Source organism: Somniosus microcephalus, chromosome 29 (genome assembly GCF_052327205.1).
Source record: "Somniosus microcephalus isolate GS21.2 chromosome 29, FLI_Smic_1.0, whole genome shotgun sequence".
In the NCBI taxonomy this organism is placed as follows: domain Eukaryota; kingdom Metazoa; phylum Chordata; class Chondrichthyes; order Squaliformes; family Somniosidae; genus Somniosus; species Somniosus microcephalus.
Window position 1 is genome coordinate 37,992,057 of NC_141015.1, and position 18,966 is coordinate 38,011,022.

The following is an 18,966-nucleotide window of genomic DNA, read 5'->3' on the forward strand; positions in this document are numbered from 1 at the left end:
AGCGCCACCAGCTGGCCGCCCAGTGTTACTTCATGAGTCATGATAAGATTCATGACATTGGGCAACACTGGCAAGGCTGGCAATTATTGCCCATCCCTAGATGCCCTTGAGAAGGTGGTGGTGAGCCGCCTTCGCGAACAGCTGCAGTCCGTGTGGTGTGAAGGCACACCCACAGCGCTGTTAGGGAGGGAGTTTCTGGATTTTGACCCAGTGACGATGAAGGAACGGCCGATACATGTCCAAGTCAGGATGGCGTGTAACTTGGACAGGAATTTGGAGATGATGATGTTCCCATGCGCCTGCTGCCCATGTCCTTCTAGGTGGTGGAGGTCACTTCACATTTTTGAGAAGCAGCTATTAATTAGCTGTTGTTAAACTGTACTTAACTGTGTCTCCCTGGTCTGCCCACCATACCTCCAGGGTACTGAAATTCCCAGTATTGCATTACAATTGCCTGCAGCCTCCTTTACTTTCCGAACCTGCTTTCTGTTTATTTGTTCATCTTGAGCTGATGTTGGATTGCAGCTGCCAACTATTATTTTGTTGCCCTAAGAATGGCACATTGTCTTAGGAAATAACTGGCCGCCTTTTAGGAATGCACTAGGCAAGTATCAAAATTAAATAATTAATACTTGAAAGTGCAAGTGGTCCGGTACGGAATTCTAAATTTCGCAGTTGACAGGACTTGTCTCCACTTGTATGGCTGGTACATTGTACATACCAATTCAGGACTGCATACGCCTTTCCAATCTAGGCTAGTCACTAATTTTTGCCTCTTTAGTTGAATAGTTCAGTATTGAGTCTGGTAATAAAATGAGCTTTGATATGTGGTAATTTTTGGATGTGCTAAAAAATGTGTCAATTCATCGGACAGTCAAACGCTCCTTGTCAAATGTGACAAAATATTGTATAATTATCAAATACTATTCTTGTTCTGTATCAGTTGTAACACCACTCTGTAGGATTCAGAATTAATTTGCAGGATCACTAGACACGAAAACGTGTGACTGACATAGTCATGGTGCATCTGATTTACCTGTCATGCTTGCCTCCCTCAATCTCACCTTTGACATCATCTCTGCACCACACACAAGGCCACCTCATTGATATTGTCTCATGTGGCCTTGAGATTTTCGAGATCTCTTCAATCATCGCCTCAAAAGCCATTCTCCTACACCTCTTGCCTGCCCAAACCCCTCCACTGTCACATAACTCTCGATTTTTAGAAACTCCCTCTCGTAATGACTCTTCTGTAGGCAAATGTCATAAGATGTGACCGACAGCAATGAGGTGAATGGCCAGGCAGCCTGTTTTTGGTGGTGTTGCTTGAGAGAGGATTAAATCCTTTGGATCGTTGTCGTCGTCTTAGGCGGAACTGAGGATGACTTGCTTCCACATTAAAAATGAGTTCTCAGGTGACTGATGAGCCCAATGCGGGACCTACAGTCTCTGTCACAGGTGGGGCAGACGGTGGTTGAAGGGGCAGGTGGGTGGGGTGCTTGGGTTGACGTGCGCTTCTTGCTTGCCGGGATTCCGCTTGCTCCCGGCGAAGAGACTGGAGGAGTTTGGCGCCTTCCCAGATGCTTCTCCTCCACTTTGTGCGGTCTCGGGCCAGGGATTCCCAGGTGGGGATGTTGCACTTTTTCAAGGAGGCTTTGAGGGTGTCCTTGCTCCAACTGAACAGCCAGTCTCGCTTTATCGTCTCATCCAAAAGGACAGCGCCAACTTTGTCAGTTCCACACTGGAGTGTCAGCTTGGATGATGTGCTCAAGTCCTGTACTGGTACTTGAACCAAACCCACAACCTTCTGACTGGGGGCCAAGAGTGCAACCAACTGAGCCAAGCTGCTTGTCACTTGAGACCCAGGCAATCTATTTTCAGTTCTGACGAAGGGTCATCGACCTGAAACGTTAACTCTCTTTCTCTCTCCACAGATGCTGCCTGACCTGCTGAGTGCTCCCAGCATTATCCGTTGTTTCAGATTTCCAGCATCTGCGGTATTTTGCTATTGAATCTATTTTCACCACCTTCCTTTTAAAACTGCTGAGTACGCAGACATGTATTAATACAGATACAGTGTCAGCTGTGGCTCAGTGGGTTCAAGTCCCACTCCAGAGACTGGAGCACAAAAATCCAGGCTGACACTCCAGCTGAGGGAGTGCTGCACTGTCGGAGGTGCCGTCTTTCGGATGAAACATTAAACCAAGGCCCCGTCTGCCCCCTCAGGTGGACGTAAAAGATCCCATGGCACTATTTCGAAGACGAGCAGGGGAGTTATCCCCAGTGTCCTGGGGCCAATATTTATCCCTCAACCAACATCACTAAAAAACAGATGATCTGGTCATTATCACATTGCTGTTTGTGGGAGTTTGCTGTGCACAAATTGGCTGCCGCGTTTCCTACATTGGAGTTTAGAAGAATGAGAGGTGATCTTATTGAAACATATAAGATACTGAGGGGGCTCGACAAGGTAGATGCAGAGAGGGTGTTTCCCCTCGTGGGGAAATCTAGAAGTCAGGCCCTTTTAAAACTGAGATGAGGAGGAATTTCTTCTCTCAGAGGGTCGTAAATCTGTGGAATTCTCTGCCCCAGAGAGCCATGGAGGCTGGGTCAGTAATTACATTTAAGGTGGAGATAGACAGATTTTTGGAAGATAAGGGAGTGAAGGGTTATGGGGAGCGGGCGGGGAAGTGGCTTTGAGCCCAAGATCAGCCATGATCTTATTGAATGGCGGAGCAGGCTCCAGGGGCCAAGTGGCCTATTCCTGCTCCTATTTCTTATGTTCTTATTACAGCAGTGACTACACTTCAAAAAGTACTTCATTGGCTGTAAAACGCTTTGGGACGTCCGGTGGTCGTGAAAGGCGCTATAGAAATGGAAGTCTGTCTTTTTCTTTTTAGAAGTTAAATATAACAGACTTGCCTGACTGTGGTAAACCACTGTTTGTATTCCTGTTTGTCCTGTTTGTATTCCACTGTGTACATGCCTGGACATGCCTCGGCTGACTCCTCCCACAGGTCCTAGTATAAAGGTGACTGCTCCCCAGCCCTTTGTATCCTGGACCGGTCGACCACGCGAGGCAGACCTCCATTCTGTTGTTAATAAAAGCCTTTAGTTACTCTTCTAACTCTCAGTCTTTTATGAGTAATTGATAGCGCATCAATTTTATTAACAACATTTTTATAATGGAGAAGATCCTCACACCAGCATGCCTGGACTTAGATCATCAGGAGGCGGACTCATCCACCAAGTTTACTCACTGGCTTAAGTGTTTCGAAAAATTCCTGACCGCCTCCGAAGCAATCAAATCGGACGAGGACAAACTGGATGTCCTGACCTCCAAAGTGAACCACCGAGTGTACTCGGTCATCCAAGACGCGACCTCGTACGCAGACGCTATCAAGCTCCTCAAGGACCAGTACACGCGCCCAGTGAACGAAGTGTACGCCAGGCACCTCCTGGGGAGTCGTAAACAACAACCTGGGGAATCGACCGTGGAATACCTTCAGGCACTGTCTGTGCTTGGCCGGGCCTGTGGTTGTAAGGATGTAAAGGCCGCCGTGTACACAGAGGAACTTATCCGGGACGCTTTTGTAGCGGGCCACAGATCCAATTACACCCGACAGCGACTGTTGGAGCAGAGTAACCTCGACCTCAATAAGGCCTCTGAACTCGCACTATCGTTGGATGCAGCCTACCAGGGCATGGATGCCCACTCCTCTGCACCGTGGACGCCGCGGGGAATGACAGCCTGGGACACGGTAGGACCGCCTCATAGCGCCGTGCCACCCCAGCCACACCCCAACAACGGCCCAACTACCGCAGCAGTGTCCCAAGGCCAGACAGCAGTGCCCCAAGGCCAGAAATGCTACTTCTGTGGCCAGGCAAAACACCCCAGAGCGCGCTGCCCGGCGAAAAACACGATCTACTCGGGCTGCGGGAAGAAGGGACACTACGCTAGCGTCTGCAGGGCCAAAGCCACCCCGAACCCCAGCAGCGCCGCGTGTGGGCCATGCGGGCCGCCATCTTGGACCTCCCCGGCCATGTGCGAATCACCGGTACAGCAGCCATTTTGGACGCCTCCAGCCACATGGGGATCATGGACGCCGCCATCTTGGACGACAGCCGGGACGCAGCAGGCCCCCGACACCGCCTCATCTGATACCCGCAGCGACACACCGCCCCCAAGCTGGCATCCGTTACACTGGACCAAGCGAGACCGCACCAACTGGCCAGTTCCACAATGGACATTAAGGTAAATGGTCACGATACAATCTGCCTTTTTGACTCTGGGAGCACGGAGAACTTCATCCACCCCGACACGGTGCGGCGTTGCTCTCTCCCAGTCCTGCCTGCGCAACAGTGGATTTCTATGGCCTCCGAGTCCCAGTCGGCGGACATCGGCGGCTACTGCGTGGTGACACTCGTAGTAGACGGGACCGTGTACGATCATTTTAAACTTCTGGTCCTGCCTGACCTCTGCGCTGCCGTCCTGCTGGGGTTAGATTTTCAGTGCCACCTTAAAAGTGTTACGATGGCGTACGGTGGACCCCTACCCCCACTCACAGTCCGCAGCCAGCAGCTTCCAAATTGCCCGCCGCGCACCAGGTGCAACCTCTCCACACTCAGAGTCACCCCCCCACCACTGTTTGCTAACCTCACCCCCGACTGTAAGCCCATCGCCACAAAGAGCAGGCGATACAGTGCCGGGGACAGGGTTTTCATTAAAACCGAAGTGGAGCGGCTCCTGAAAGAAGGGATTATTGAGGGCAGCACCAGCCCCTGGCGAGCCCAGGTTGTGGTCGTTAAGACCGGTGAGAAGCAGCGCCTGGTCATCGACTACAGCCAGACAATAAATCGCTACACCCTGCTGGACGCCTACCCACTCCCCCGTATAGCTGATATGGTCAACCAGATCGCGCAGTACCGCGTCTTCTCGACCATTGACCTGAAATCAGCGTACCACCAGCTCCCCATCCGCCCTGAGGACCGCCAGTACACTGCCTTTGAGGCAAACGGCCGCCTCTATCACTTCCTTAGGGTTCCCTTTGGCGTCACCAACGGGGTCTCCGTCTTCCAAAGGGAGATGGACCGGATGGTAGATCAAAATGCGTTGCAGGCCACTTTCCCATATCTGGACAATGTGACCATCTGCGGCCGTGACTTGCAGGACCATGACGCAAACCTCGAAAAATTCCTCCGCACCGCCCAACTCCTAAACCTGACATATAACAAGGAGAAGTGCATATTCCGCACAAACCGCCTCGCCACCCTTGGCTGTGTTGTGGAACACGGAGTCATCGGCCCCGACCCCGACCGGATGCGTCCCCTTATGGAACTTCCACTGCCCCACTGCCTCAAGGCCCTGAAGAGGTGCCTAGGGTTTTTCTCCTATTACGCCCAGTGGGTCCCCTACTATGCGGACAAGGCCCGTCCGCTGATCAAGTCCACCTCTTTTCCCTTGACGGCAGAGGCCCGCTTAGCCTTCCACCGTATCAAGGAGGACATTGCCAAAGCCACCATGCACGCAGTGGACGAATCCATCCCCTTCCAGGTGGAAAGCGACGCGTCCGACTTTGCCCTGGCCGCTACCCTCAATCAGGCGGGGAGACCCGTGGCCTTCTTTTCACGAACCCTCCAAGGCCCGGAGACCAGACACTCCGCTGTTGAGAAGGAGGCCCAGGCGATTGTGGAGGCTGTGCGTCATTGGAGGCACTACCTGGCCGGAAAACGATTTACCCTGCTCACTGACCAGCGTTCAGTTGCTTTTATGTTTAACAACAAGCAGAGGGGCAAAATCAAAAATGACAAGATCTTGAGGTGGAGAATCGAACTTTCCACCTACAACTACGAGATCTTGTACCGGCCCGGGAAGCTAAATGAACCCCCGGATGCGCTATCGCGTGGCACCTGCGCCAGCGCGCAGATCGATAGACTGCGGGCCCTCCACAATGACCTCTGCCACCCGGGGGTCACCAGGTTCTTCCACCTCATCAAGGCCCGCAACCTGCCTTACTCTATTGAGGAGGTCAGGACCATGACCAGGAACTGCCAAGTCTGCGCTGAGTGCAAACCGCACTTTTATAGACCAGACAGGGCCCACCTGATAAAAGCCACTCGCCCCTTCGAGCGCCTGAGCGTTGATTTTAAAGGGCCTCTCCCCTCCTCCGACCGCAATGTGTACTTCCTCAATATTATTGATGAGTACTCCCGTTTCCCGTTCGCCTTCCCCTGCCCGGACATGACCAGTGCCACGGTCATTAAATGTCTGAACAACCTCTTCACCCTGTTCGGCTTCCCCAGCTATATCCATAGCGACCGGGGCTCATCGTTTATGAGCGACGAACTCCGTCAGTACCTGCTAACTAGGGGTATTGCCACAAGCAGGACCACCAGTTACAACCCCCGGGGGAACGGACAGGTGGAAAGAGAAAATGCGACAGTTTGGAAGGCCGTCCTGCTAGCCTTAAAGTCTAGGGGCCTTCCAACCTCCCGCTGGCAGGATGTGATCCCCGATGCGCTCCACTCTATTCGGTCACTGCTCTGCACTGCCACTAACGCCACCCCTCATGAGAAAATGTTTGTCTTCCCAAGGAAGTCCACATCGGGGACATCGCTACCGCCATGGCTGACGTCCCCAGGGCCGGTCCTACTGAGAAGACACGTGAGGACCCATAAAACGGACCCCCTGGTCGAGAGGGTCGGCCTCCTCCACGCCAACCCCCAGTATGCTTACATTGCATACCCGGATGGGCGGGAGGACACAGTCTCCATAAGAGACCTTGCACCCTCGGGGGCCGCGGTAACCCACTACCCACTACCACCCCCCCCCCCACGATCCGATAGCCAGCCCCAGCAGACGGCAGGCCTGGGCCCCGCGACCCGCTCGACATCTACGAGGACGACACGCCTGTGCCACAGCCTACGCTGGACTTGACGCCGGAAGCTTCACTACCCCTGCCGTCGCCACGCCGATCACAGCGGCAGACAAGACCTCCGGAGAGACTCCAATACACTAACTTTTAATACACTTCACCCCGCCGGACTCAATTTTAAACAAGGGGTGAATGTGGTAAACCACTGTTTGTATTCCTGTTTGTCCTGTTTGTATTCCACTGTGTACATGCCTGGACATGCCTCGGCTGACTCCTCCCACAGGTCCTAGTATAAAGGTGACTGCTCCCCAGCCCTTTGTATCCTGGACCGGTCGACCACGCGAGGCAGACCTCCATTCTGTTGTTAATAAAAGCCTTTAGTTACTCTTCTAACTCTCAGTCTTTTATGAGTAATTGATAGCGCATCAATGTCGTGAAAGGCGCTATAGAAATGGAAGTCTGTCTTTTTCTTTTTAGAAGTTAAATATAACAGACTTGCCTGACCAGATCAGGTTGTTGCTGACATCCCACTTTTTTTTATTATTCATTGATGGGATGTGGGCGTCGCTGGCTAGGCCTGCATTTAGTGCCCATCCCTAATTGCCCTTGAGAAGATGGTGGTGAGCCGCCTTCTTGAACCGCTGCAGTCCATATGGTGTAGGTACACCCACAATGCTGTTAGGAAGGGAGTTCCAGGATTTTGGCCCAGCGACAGTGAAGGAACGGCGATACAGGTCCAAGTCAGGATGGTGTGTGGCTTGGAGGGGAACTTGTAGGTGGTGATGTTCCCATGCGTCTGCTGCCCTTGTCCTTCTAAGTGGTAGAGGTCGCGGGTTTGGAAGGTGCTGTTGAAGGAGCTTTGGCGAGTTGCTGCAGTGCATCTTGTAGATGGTACAAACTGCAGCCACAGTGCGCCAGTGGTGGAGGGAGTGAATGTTGAAGGTGGTGGATGGAGTGCCAATCAAGCGGGCTGCTTTATCCTGAATGGTGTCGAGCTTCTTGAGTGTTGTTGGAGCTGCACTCATCCAGGCAAGTGGAGAGTATTCCATCACACTCCTGACTTGTGCCTTGTAGATGGTGGAAAGGCTTTGGGGAGTCAGGAGATGAGACACTCGCCGCAGAATTCCCAGCCTCTGACCTGCTCTTGTAGCCACAGTATTTATATGGCTGGTCCAGTTCAGTTTCTGATCAATGGTAACCCCCAGGATGTTGATAGTGGGGGATTCAGCGATGGTAATGCCATTGAATGTCAAGGAGAGATGGTTAGAGTCTCGCTTGTTGGAGATGGTCATTGCCTGGCACTTGTGTGGTGCGAATGTTACTTGCCACTTGTCAGCCCAAGTCTGAATGTTGTCCAGGTCTTGCTGCATATGGACACGGACTGCGTCAGTATCTGACAAGTCTCGAATGGTGCTGAACAGTGTGCAATCATCAGCGAACATCCCCACTTCTGACGATAGCAAAATACTGCAGATGTTGGAAATCCGAAATAACAACAGAAAATGCTGGAAAAACTCAGCAGGTCAGGCAACATCCGTGGAGAGAAATTTGAGTTGACGTTTCGGGTTTGACCCTTCTTCAAAACTGGAGAGAAAAGGAACTAGATCGAAGGCAGGGCTGCGATCGGACAAAAGAATAAAAGAACCAAAAGAAGTCTAGCTTCTAATCTCTTTTACTTCTTTTGGTTCTTTTATTCTTTTGTCCGATCGCAGCCCTGCCTTCGATCTAGTTCCTTTTCTCTCCAGTTTTGAAGAAGGGTCAAACCCGAAACGTCAACTCAAATTTCTCTCCACGGATGTTGCCTGACCTGCTGAGTTTTTCCAGCATTTTCTGTTGTTATCCCCACTTCTGACCTTATGATGGAGGGAAGGTCATTGATGAAACAGCTGAAGATGGTTGGGCCTAGGACACTGCCCTGAGGAACTCCTGCAGTGATGTCATGTGATTGAGATGAATGACCTCCAACAACCACAGCCAACTTCCTTTGTGCTAGGTATGATTCCAACCAATGGAGAGCTTTCCCCTTGATTCCCATTGACTTCAGTTTTGCTAGGGCTCCTTGATGCCACACTCGATCAAATGCTGCCTTGATGTCAAGGGCAGTCACTCTCACCTCACCTCTTGAGTTCAGCTCTTTTGTCCATTTTTGGACCAAGGCTGTAATGAGGTCAGGAGCTGAGTGGCCCTGGCGAAACCCCAAGTGGGCGTCAGTTAGCAGGTTATTCCTGAGTAAGTGCTGCTTGATAGCACTGTCGACGACACCTTCCATCACAAAAGGTAAATCATGCTTGACTAATCTACTGGAATTTTTTGAGGATGTAACTGGTAAAATAGATAGGGGAGAACCAGTGGATGTGGTGTATTTGGACTGTCAGAAGGCTTTCGATTAGGTCCCACATAAGAGATTAGCGTGCAAAATTAAGGCACATGGGATTGGGGGCAAGGTATTGACTTGGATAGAGAACTGGTTGGCGGACAGAAAGCAAAGAGTTGGAATAAACGGGTCGTTTTCCGAGTGGCAGGCGGTGACTAGTGGGGTACTGCAAGGATCGGTCCTAGGACCCCAGCTGTTCACAATATATATTAATGATCTGGACAAGGGAATTGGATGTAATATCTCCAAATTTGCAGACTACACAAAGCTGGGTGGGAGGGTAAGCTGTGAGGAGGATGTCGTGAAACTCCAGTACGATTTGGACAGGTTGGGTGATTGGGCAGAAACATGGCAAATGCACTATAATGTGGATAAATGTGAGGTTATCCACTTTGGTGGCAAAAACAGGAAGGCAGACTATTATTTGAATGGCAATAGATTGGGAGAAGGGGAAGTGCAAAGAGACCTGGGTGTCCTTGTGCACCAGTCGCTGAAGGTAAGCATGCAGGTGCAGCAGGCGGTTAAGAAGGCAAATGGTATGTTGGCCTTCGTAGCAAGAGGGTTCGAGTACAGGAACAAAGATGTCTTGCTACAGTTGTACAGGGCCTTGGTGAGACCGCACCTTGAGTATAGTGTGCAGTTTTGGTCACCTTACCTGAGGAAGGACGTTCTTGCCATGGAGGGAGTGCAGCGAAAATTCACCAGGCTGATACCTGGGATGGCAGGAATGACGTATGAGGAGAGATTGTGTCGATTGGGCTTATACTCACTGGAGTTTAGAAGATTGAGAGGGGATCTCATCGAAACCTATAAAATTCTGTCAGGTCTGGACAGACTAGATGCAGGAAGGATGTTTCTGATGGCCGGGGAGTCCAGAACCAGGGGTCATAGTCTAAGGATAAGGGGTAAGCCATTTAGGACTGAGATGAGGAATTTCTTCACCCAGTGAGTGGTGAACCTGTGGCATTCTCTGCCACAGAGGGCGGTGGAGGCCAGTTCATTAAATATATTCAAGAAAGAGTTGGATATATTTCTTAAGGCTAAAGGGATCAAGGGATATGGGGAGAAGGCAGGGACAGGGTACTGAATTTGGATGATCAACCATGATCTCATTGAATGGCGGAGCAGGCTCGAAGGGCCGAATGGCCTACTCCTGCTCCTATCTTCTATGTTTCTATGTTTGCTGATGATTGAGAGTAGACTGATGGGACGGTAATTGGCCGGGTCGGATTTGTCCTGCTTTTTGTAGACAGGACATACTTGAGCAATTTTCCACATTGCCGGGTAGATGCCAGTGTTGTAGCTGTACTGGAACAGCTTGGCTAGGGGCGCAGCTGGTTCTGGAGCACAAGTCTTCAGTACTATTGCCAGAATGTTGTCAGGGCCCATAGCCTTTGCAGTATCCAGTGTCTTCAGCCGTTTCTTGACATCACGTGGAGTGAATTGAATGGGCTGAAGACTGGCATCTGTGATGCTGGGGACCTCAGGAGGAGACCGAGATGGATCATCCACTCGGCACTTCTGGCTGAAGATAGTTGCAAATGCTTCAGCCTTGTCTTTTGCACTCACGTTGAAGGACATCCAGAAGCATTGGAGTTACAAACGGGCACCACGTTTGTGACTTGTAGGAAGCAGTTCAAACTGCAGGAAAAGTAGTTGAGATCTTAAATAACAACAGAAAACGCTGGAAAAACTCAGCAGGCCAGGCAACATCCGTGGAGAGAAACAGCGTCAACATTTCAGGTCGAAACCCTTCGTCAGAACTGAGAAAAAAGCAGGAAATGAAACAGATTAAAAAGCGAGTTTGGGGGTGGGGATGAAGGAACACCACATCACTTTTGTACCCATAGATCATGGGGAAATGTCCCTCCCCCCCTTTGGAAATTGGGAAGTATGTGAAAGGGTTAATTGCTGGACTGAGTGACTTACTCCCTCCCCCAAGTCTCATGCAGAGGCTCTGTGTGAGTGTTCAATCCTGCTCGCCTCTCATACCCACGGCACCCTCAGCTCGCAGCAACACATCTGCCGCTAAACAGGTAAATCTCAGAAAACTTTCTCTTCGCCCCCCTCTTTCTCTCTCTGGCCACGATTCGATCCCAGATTCGAGCGGTATCCGAGCGGCTGTGCTTCTCTCGCAGCGCCTTGAGTTTGGCCTCTTTGGGAACAACGTCAGTGATTTTTTTTTTGAAAAAGACATCTTTTCCAGTTTTGAGGATCAGCCCGGGCGCTGCACTTAAAACTCCCCGTCCTTAACCTCGCGTGTTGTAAGATCATTCTAAATGTCAAAAGACATAAAATAACTTCCAGTTACTCAAGGGAAAAGATTGACTATTGGAGTTGCGCGGTTAGCCAGTAATCTTAGCCTTAGCATTTTCAGGGAACTATTTTTTTTCTATGTATAAAAGTTTGCAAACTTTTCCACCATCGCATTGCGGCAGAGAAAACGTGTCCAACTTGCGATGTCTTTTGTATTTTGCACTAGCATTTAAATTGTAAATTTAACATTTTAAAGTTTTACTAACTGTGTGGTAGGTTGTGTAACGGTTACCTCCTGTTCTATATTTTTGTAGTTTGGTAGGGTTTTTTTGTATGGATCTATGCTGGATGGGGGAGGAGGAGATAGAGTACGTGGCAGCTCTTTCTCCCTCTCTTCCCCCTTGCTGTTCACGCCTTCTGACCCTGGGCGATGTAAGAAACTGCACGTTTCCTACACCGTCCATTTGGAGTTGGCGATGTCAATTTTCCTCATCTGCAGCACTAGTAAGGGCTTCCATTGTGAGCTCCTCGGATTGCATTTGAGACTTTGAAAATTGATGAACTGTTCCTCATCCAAATGGAGGAGAACTACGTTGCATCACTACTTATTTCTGAAGTCTTAATTTAGCGTCTCACAAAAAGTCATTAAAAATAAGCTGGTTCTAAATTTGCAACCCAGCCTTCTCCCAGCTTGGCTAAAATCCTTTACGGCTGGTGTGCATTTCCCCATATGATTGGCATTGTTGCATGGAAACACAAAAAAAATGGCATTCATTATGCACATAAAAGTTAATATAGTCTCTTTAAAGCAACTTAAGTAATGGCACATGTCTATTATATGCTGAATTACAATATATAGTTTAAAAGCAGTAATTACCATTATTGGATATGAATGGCTAAATTGGCTGTGAACTTCGTTTATTTTATCTTGGAAATAAAATCAACTCCTTAAACCGTGAACCAAAGAACTGCCAGAATATTGAGGAAATTCATAGAGGTTTCTGCAGAGCTGTACATGCACCGAGCTCCATTCCTAGCTGTACATGCTTTGTACCGACAGCAGAGTCCGAGATCCACTTTTTCATGGGTCAACGATTCCGCTGTTGGAATAAGTGAGTCAGTTTGAGCAATGTGGGGAGCTGGCGCACTGACACCTGAGACCCCACGAGCTGAACTGCAGAAGCATTGAATGTAGACGTGCGTGAAGGGTCCAGTTACATAGCAGTGTTGACAAAGGCTCCTTTCCTGACAAGGTAAATAGCACAAGCTAACCTGTCTCTTTCTTTTAACTAATTCACCAACTTTGACTGTGGAACTTATTTTGTAGAGTCTTTCCCTCCCCCCCCCCCCACCTTTCGCATTTTGTTCTATTCAAGTTAGCATGAACCAGCACAATCTTGCTGAGTTTCTGCCATAGCGCATTGTACATTCACAGAGCTATGATAGGATTTTACGGAGTTTTTGGGTTATTTTTCTCAAATGCCCTCCTAGTTTAAAAGTTAGCAAAATGCCTGATTTTCTGATCGAAAAGGAATGGCTACATTTAGGTATGAATTCTTTTGATTAAACAAATGATTCAACTTGGCTCTATTGTTGGCGCACTTGCGTCTTGAGTCACAAGGTTGTGGGGGTTGAACCCATACCCAAGACGAGGCTAGCATTTTGGCACAGTCCTGAAGGAGTGCTGCATTGTCGGAGGTGCCACCCTTCAGATGAGACGTTAAACCGAGGCCCTGTCTGCTTGTTCAAGTGGATGTTAAAGATCCCATGATAATATTTTGAAGGAGAACAGTCTCTGTCCTGGCCAACATTCTTCCCTCAACCAATGCTACCAAAACCACACTAGCTGGTTGTTCACCTCATTGTTGATTTAAAAAAAAAGAAAGGACTTGCATTTATATAGCGCCTTTCATGACCTCAGGACGTCCCAAAGCGCTTTACAGCCAATGAAGTACTTTTGAAGTGTAGCCACTGTTGTAATGCAAGCTCCCACAAACAGCAATGTGATAATGACCAGATAATCCGTTTTAGTGATGTTGGCTGAGTGATAAATATTGGCCCCAGGACACCGGGGAGAACTCCCCTGCTCTTCTTCAAAATAGTGCCATGGGATATTTTACGTCCACCTGAGCGGGCAGATGGGGCCTCGGTTTAACGTCATCTGAAAGACCGCACCGCCGACAGTGCAGAGCTCCCTCAGAACTGCACTGGGAGTGTCGGCTTAGATTTTTGTGCTCAAGTCTCTGGAGTGGGACTTGAACCCACAACTTTCTGACTCGGAGGCGAGAGTGTTACCCACTGAGCCACTGGCTCTACTGGTTGCCTACATAACATCCGTGACTGCACTTCAAATTAATTAATTAATTGTATGATAAGCGCTGTGAGATGTTTCTGAGCGATGTGACGGGGCATTATATAAATGCAGCTCTTTCAAACAAAATTGATTTAATATTTCAACTCGTGCGACTGAGTCTGTGTAGTTCTTTACCGTGCTGTTTGAAAAGCTGCATCTGTCTGGGGGAAGGAGATGGTAAAGTAGCAAGACCAAGGCCAGCCAATGAATCACGTATCCACAACGCTGGAGTTCATTCAGAACATGTTTGGCAAGAATCCCTTAGCCCAGACTGTGTTAATTATCACTTAATTGGTTATTTTAAAGACACAATCTTACCTTTTTATGTGCGCTGCTACTGTAGTACAATTACAATTTGACCCAGATGGAGCAGAGAGCTTGCTCCTAAGAGGATCAAGTAAAGGGACTTTAAATGACGATAAAAATGTAGGGAGAGAAATCTTTTATTTAAAAAAAAAAAAAAAATTGCTGAGTTGCCAGTCTGGGGTGCATCACAGTGGAGGGGGAAACGTCGGAGAACATGAGTTATCTTTGGGCCACTTTTGGCATCCAGGTTCAGACTTGAATTGATAGATGTGGAAACAGCCCGTCTACCCACAGTGGCTACACTTCAAAAGTACTTCATTGGCTGTAAAACGCTTTGGGACGACCTGAGGTGGTGAAAGGTGCTATATAAATGCAAGTCTTTCTTTCCTACCCATTTTATTTCAGCTGTAAATGCTTCGTGGTGAAGAGACCAGAAAGCAGGAGGTTTCAAAATTCTACTTTAAAGACTCAATCTTGCTTTCAGTTAGAACAATAGTTGTATGCAGGAAGTTGGCGTAGCCTTTTTGCCCGGCTTCCTCATGCTTTGCAACTGGATTTTTACTGCATGCTAGCGTGAACACTTGTGTTTATATAGCACCTTGCCATATCAGTGAAATGCCTCAAGGTGTTTCACAAAAAATGGATTACTTTGTGATCATTGTTGCGTAAGGAACGCAGGAGGCACTCTGCATCAGCAAAGCCCCACTAACTGCACTGACGGATGGCTAGTTAATCTGATTTTAAACTCCATTTAACTTGGTTGAGCCTGTTTGAACCACAGTGCTGCCAAAAGAAAATGATGGGTTGAGTCAACTTAAACAACTGCTACTCACGTCAGTTCCCGATTGACGTTATCAGGCCATGCGAGCAGGTTTCTGGTCACTCTTTTGCTTGCAAGTGGTGGGGTTAAACCACTTAATATGGTGGCAGAAGCTTAAAATATAACTCAGGAAGGCAGAAGGTAAACTGCACCAGACATGATGTTTTATAAGTAAGGGCTTTATAATGAATGTAGATTATACTGTTGTATTCACAGGTACTGATTTATTATAACATTATATATGTAAATCGGTACTTCTGTCATTCTGTCTATCCGTCTGTCTGTCTGTCATCGCGTGTGCGTTGCGGGTATGCACTCGAAAGTTACAGGGCGTACCTACGCGCGCGTTACCTCCAAAGAAAGCTTACGCTTCCGAGACGGTTTTAAGCGTATTTACGTTTCGGCCGGGCTAAAATTGCACCCGCGGTATCCCAAAAACCTTCAACATTCCGCTCATTAGCATCTCATTATCCGCTCTTTAGTGACAGAGTGACCGACAGAGTGACCTCGAGCTTGACCAATCGTACGCCGGGTTGCTGGCGTGTGCCGCCGGGCCAATCGGTGCGTGTGTGGCCGGGCTTTATCGTTCTGAACCGAGGTGAGTCGCCGCCATCTTGATTCCAAACTTTTCCTTTCTTTTTCCCCGCTTTCTACGTCTTAAAAAAAAACGTTGCTTTTAAAACACATATTGTTTTTTAAAAAAATGATTTAGAAAGTAATTAACTTATCTAATCTCATTAATTTTCCTACCTTTCCCCGTTTTTCCAGGTAGCCTAGAAGCCTCGCATCTCCTCCGCACCCACGCCCGAGCTAGGCACCTCCCGGCCCCACTCGAAGGCTGGAGGGCCAGCTTCAGCCCAGCGCCGCTAGGGTGCGCGCGCAGCAGGAGCTGAGACCCACTGTCTCTCTCTGGCTGGCCGGGGGGCGGGGGCTTGCTGAGCGTCCAGCATTACCCTGGCAACCGGGCCCACCGGACGTCTCGCGCAGCCGCAATCGGCAGTCTTCACCTCGGGGGGGCGGGGGGGGCCGCGACCCTCGGGGCGGGGGGGGGGGGTGGGGGGCCGCGCGCGCAGCAGGAGCAGCTGAGACGCGGCGTCTCTCTCTCTGGCTTGGTCAGCGTCACGGTTACCCTGGCAACCGGGCCCGCCGGCCGACAGTCCTCAGCTCCTGCTGCGCGCGCAATCGGCGGTCTTCACCTGGGGGGGGGGGGCGACCCCGCCCTCCCTGCCCTCCCCCCCGCCCTACCTTCCTCCCCCCCCGCCCTCCCCCTCCCCCCCGCCCTCCCTCCCTCCCCCTCCCCTCCCCCCCGCCCTCCCCTCCTTCCTCCCCCCTCCCCCTCCCCCTCCCCCCTCCCTTCCTCCCCCCTCCCCCCTCCCCTCCCCCCCCTTCCCCGCCCTCCCCCCTCCCCTTCCCCGCCCCCTTCCCCTCCCTCCCCCTCCCTCCCTCCCCCCCTCCTCCCTCTCCCTCCCTCCCCCCTCCTCCCTCTCCCTCCCTCCCCCCTCCTCCCTCTCCCCCCCTCCTCCCTCCCGCCCTCCCCTTCCCCTCCCCCCTTCCCCTCCCCTCCCCCTCCCCTCTTCCCCCTCCCCTCCTCCTCCCCCTCCCCTCCCTCTCTTCCCCCCAGTCGCTCTCTCTCTTCCCCCCAGTCGCTCTCTCTCTTCCCCCCAGTCGCTCTCTCTTCACCCCAGTCGCGCTCTCTCTCTCTTCCAACAACAACATTCCCTCGAAAAAGCCTCGGCACCGCCGGGCACTTCAGCTAGTATATATATATACAAGTACATATCTCCTTTTGAATTGATGTAATTGTAGCTTATTTAGTTTTCGCTTTGAACATTTGTATTATCTTCCTGCAGTAATTTGACACTCAAGCCCCTCTTTGGGAAGGTCCTGGTGTAGATCATGACTAGCGTTAAGTTTTCTGGGTGTCAAGTGAAGAAGTGTGGTCGGAGTTGAAATTCTCAGGGGAATAAATGCGCAGGGGAACAAAACTTTTAGGGCATAGGTCGCAAGAAAATAAAGCATTACTATGTGCAGGGGATGTACATGAGGGAGGGGAAGAGAACAAAACAGCACTGGCAGAGCGATCTGAAGCGGGTTACCCATAGACCTGTTCTTGGGCAACCAACATACTGGCTGGTTACAGCTTAGTATTCACAGGGGCCTGGGAGCAGGTTGAATGCTAACCCTCAGAGAAAGGTGCAAAATTCATGGGTTGGGGGAAGGGAAGAGAAAGGGGAAACCTATAAGTGTTCGGAAGTTTGGGGAAAAAAAAGCAACAATTTATATTATACATGGGTGGGAAATCCTAATTTGTTGGGATCTGAAGCAGAATGATTTGTTTTTAGACTGAACATGTCACCTTTGACACTAAAGGGAAGCAAAAAGAATCTCATTCAGTACTGAATTTTTTTTACAACTGATTCCACCAAAAAAATTCAAGGTCTCGTACCCTTCTAACTTAGGATAAAGATACTGGTAAGTGAAACAAATTCTCTCTCCTCCCTTTCAGTTGCCATCAGTGTGTCAGCTGTGGCTCAGTGGGGCAGCACTCTCCAAGTCAGAGGTTTGTGGGCTCAAGCCCCACTCCAGAGACTTAAACACAAATCTAGGCTGAGACAAAGTGGAGTACTGAGAGAATGCTACACTGTTGGAGGGGCCATTTTTCGGATGAGATGTTAAACCGAGGCACTATCTACCCTCTTGGGTGGATGTAAAAGATCCACTATTTCAAAGAAGAGCAGGAGAGTTCTCCCCGGTGTCCTGGCCAATATTTATCCCTCAATCAACATCACTAAAACAGATGATCTGGTCATTTATCACATTGCTGTTTGTGGGGGCTTGCTGTGCGCAAATTGGCTGCCGTGTTTCCTACATTACAACAGTGATTACACTTCAAAAGTACATCATTGGATGTAAAGCGCTTTGGGACATCCGGTGGTCGTGTAAGGCGCTATATAAATGCAAGTCTTTTTCTTTTCTCTCCTTTCTTCCCCTCACCTTCCTTTCTTCCCCCTCCCCTCCCCTTCTTCCCCCCCTCCCCTGCTATTTATCATCAGGTTTAATCCACCGTGTTTACTATGTAATTCTGGTGCTGGAGGCACTATGTTTTTTCGCCGGTATAAAATGCCTAGATATGATGTGAATAACTGTTACGCAGTCTGTAGTAGTTAAGTTGGACTTGGCTGGTGAGGATACTCAGAAGCCGATCATATATTTCAGTTTTTCAATAAATGATGAACACATTCACTAGATGGAAACCCACCCTTGCTAGAAATTGATTGGGAGTGAAGTCCCTTCATTTTACATCATTTGCATTGTCTTTGCGATACAGGTTATTGGGCCTGACAAGCTTCTGCTTTATAAAGGCATCAACACTTGGCTTTGGTCTACATTATTCGTATAGGCCTCTTATTGCTTATGAAGCTTGGGAAGTTAAAAGTTTGTTTCTGCTTCCAGGACGCGATCGTAAATTCTAAAATCAGGATTTGGTTGGGTTAACAGTCATCGCTAGATATTGATTCCACCATAATCTAATACCAACCGAGAGAGCAGTAGGCGACGGGCTAACCAGGAATAACTTTTTGTGCAGCAGAAACTTGAGTTTTGAGTTGTCTGAGCTCAAACAGTTTTTTTTTACAAAGCACATATTTTTACATCTCTATAAGAAACTCTCGACAATGCCCCGCATTGTGTCCAGCAGATGCATTCCTCGAGTTCAGCACTGTGCTGTAGTTCCATCTGACGTGGAGCTTTTTTGTTGTTGTTTGTTTTGGCACGCCCTGGGTCCAGTCGTCTCGTAATTCTGGCAAGGCGAACTTGAACATGAAAGCTTCCTGTCAGGTTAATTATTTTGGGGACAAAAGCAAAATACTGTACTGCGGATGCTGGAAATCTGAAATAAAAACAGAAAATGCTGAAAATACTCAGCAGGTCAGGCATCATCTGTAGAGAGAGAGAAACAATTCAACGTCTTCAGGTCGATGAC

The 18,966-nt window shown here is 49.3% G+C and overlaps 1 protein-coding gene across 5 annotated transcripts in view; it reads left to right on the forward strand.

Annotated features, from left to right (window-relative positions):
* Positions 1 to 18,966, forward strand: part of LOC147098655 (prolyl 4-hydroxylase subunit alpha-1-like) — a 121,577-nt gene that overhangs the window by 29,377 nt on the left and 73,234 nt on the right. Inside the window, exons 1-2 of one of the 5 annotated variants that reach the window (XM_085970633.1) lie at positions 11,179 to 11,285; positions 15,467 to 15,582. The exons of 1 other annotated variant lie outside the window; for it this stretch is intronic. Coding sequence is in view for 2 of the 4 variants with exons in the window: in XM_085970636.1 (XP_085826762.1) it covers positions 11,196 to 11,285 (90 nt within the window). In the remaining 2 variants the exon portion in view is untranslated. Of the gene's footprint in view, positions 1 to 11,177; positions 11,286 to 15,466; positions 15,583 to 18,966 lie in introns of those variants that run through there. 3 more of the 5 variants (XM_085970634.1, XM_085970636.1, XM_085970631.1) reach the window with 3 other exon arrangements.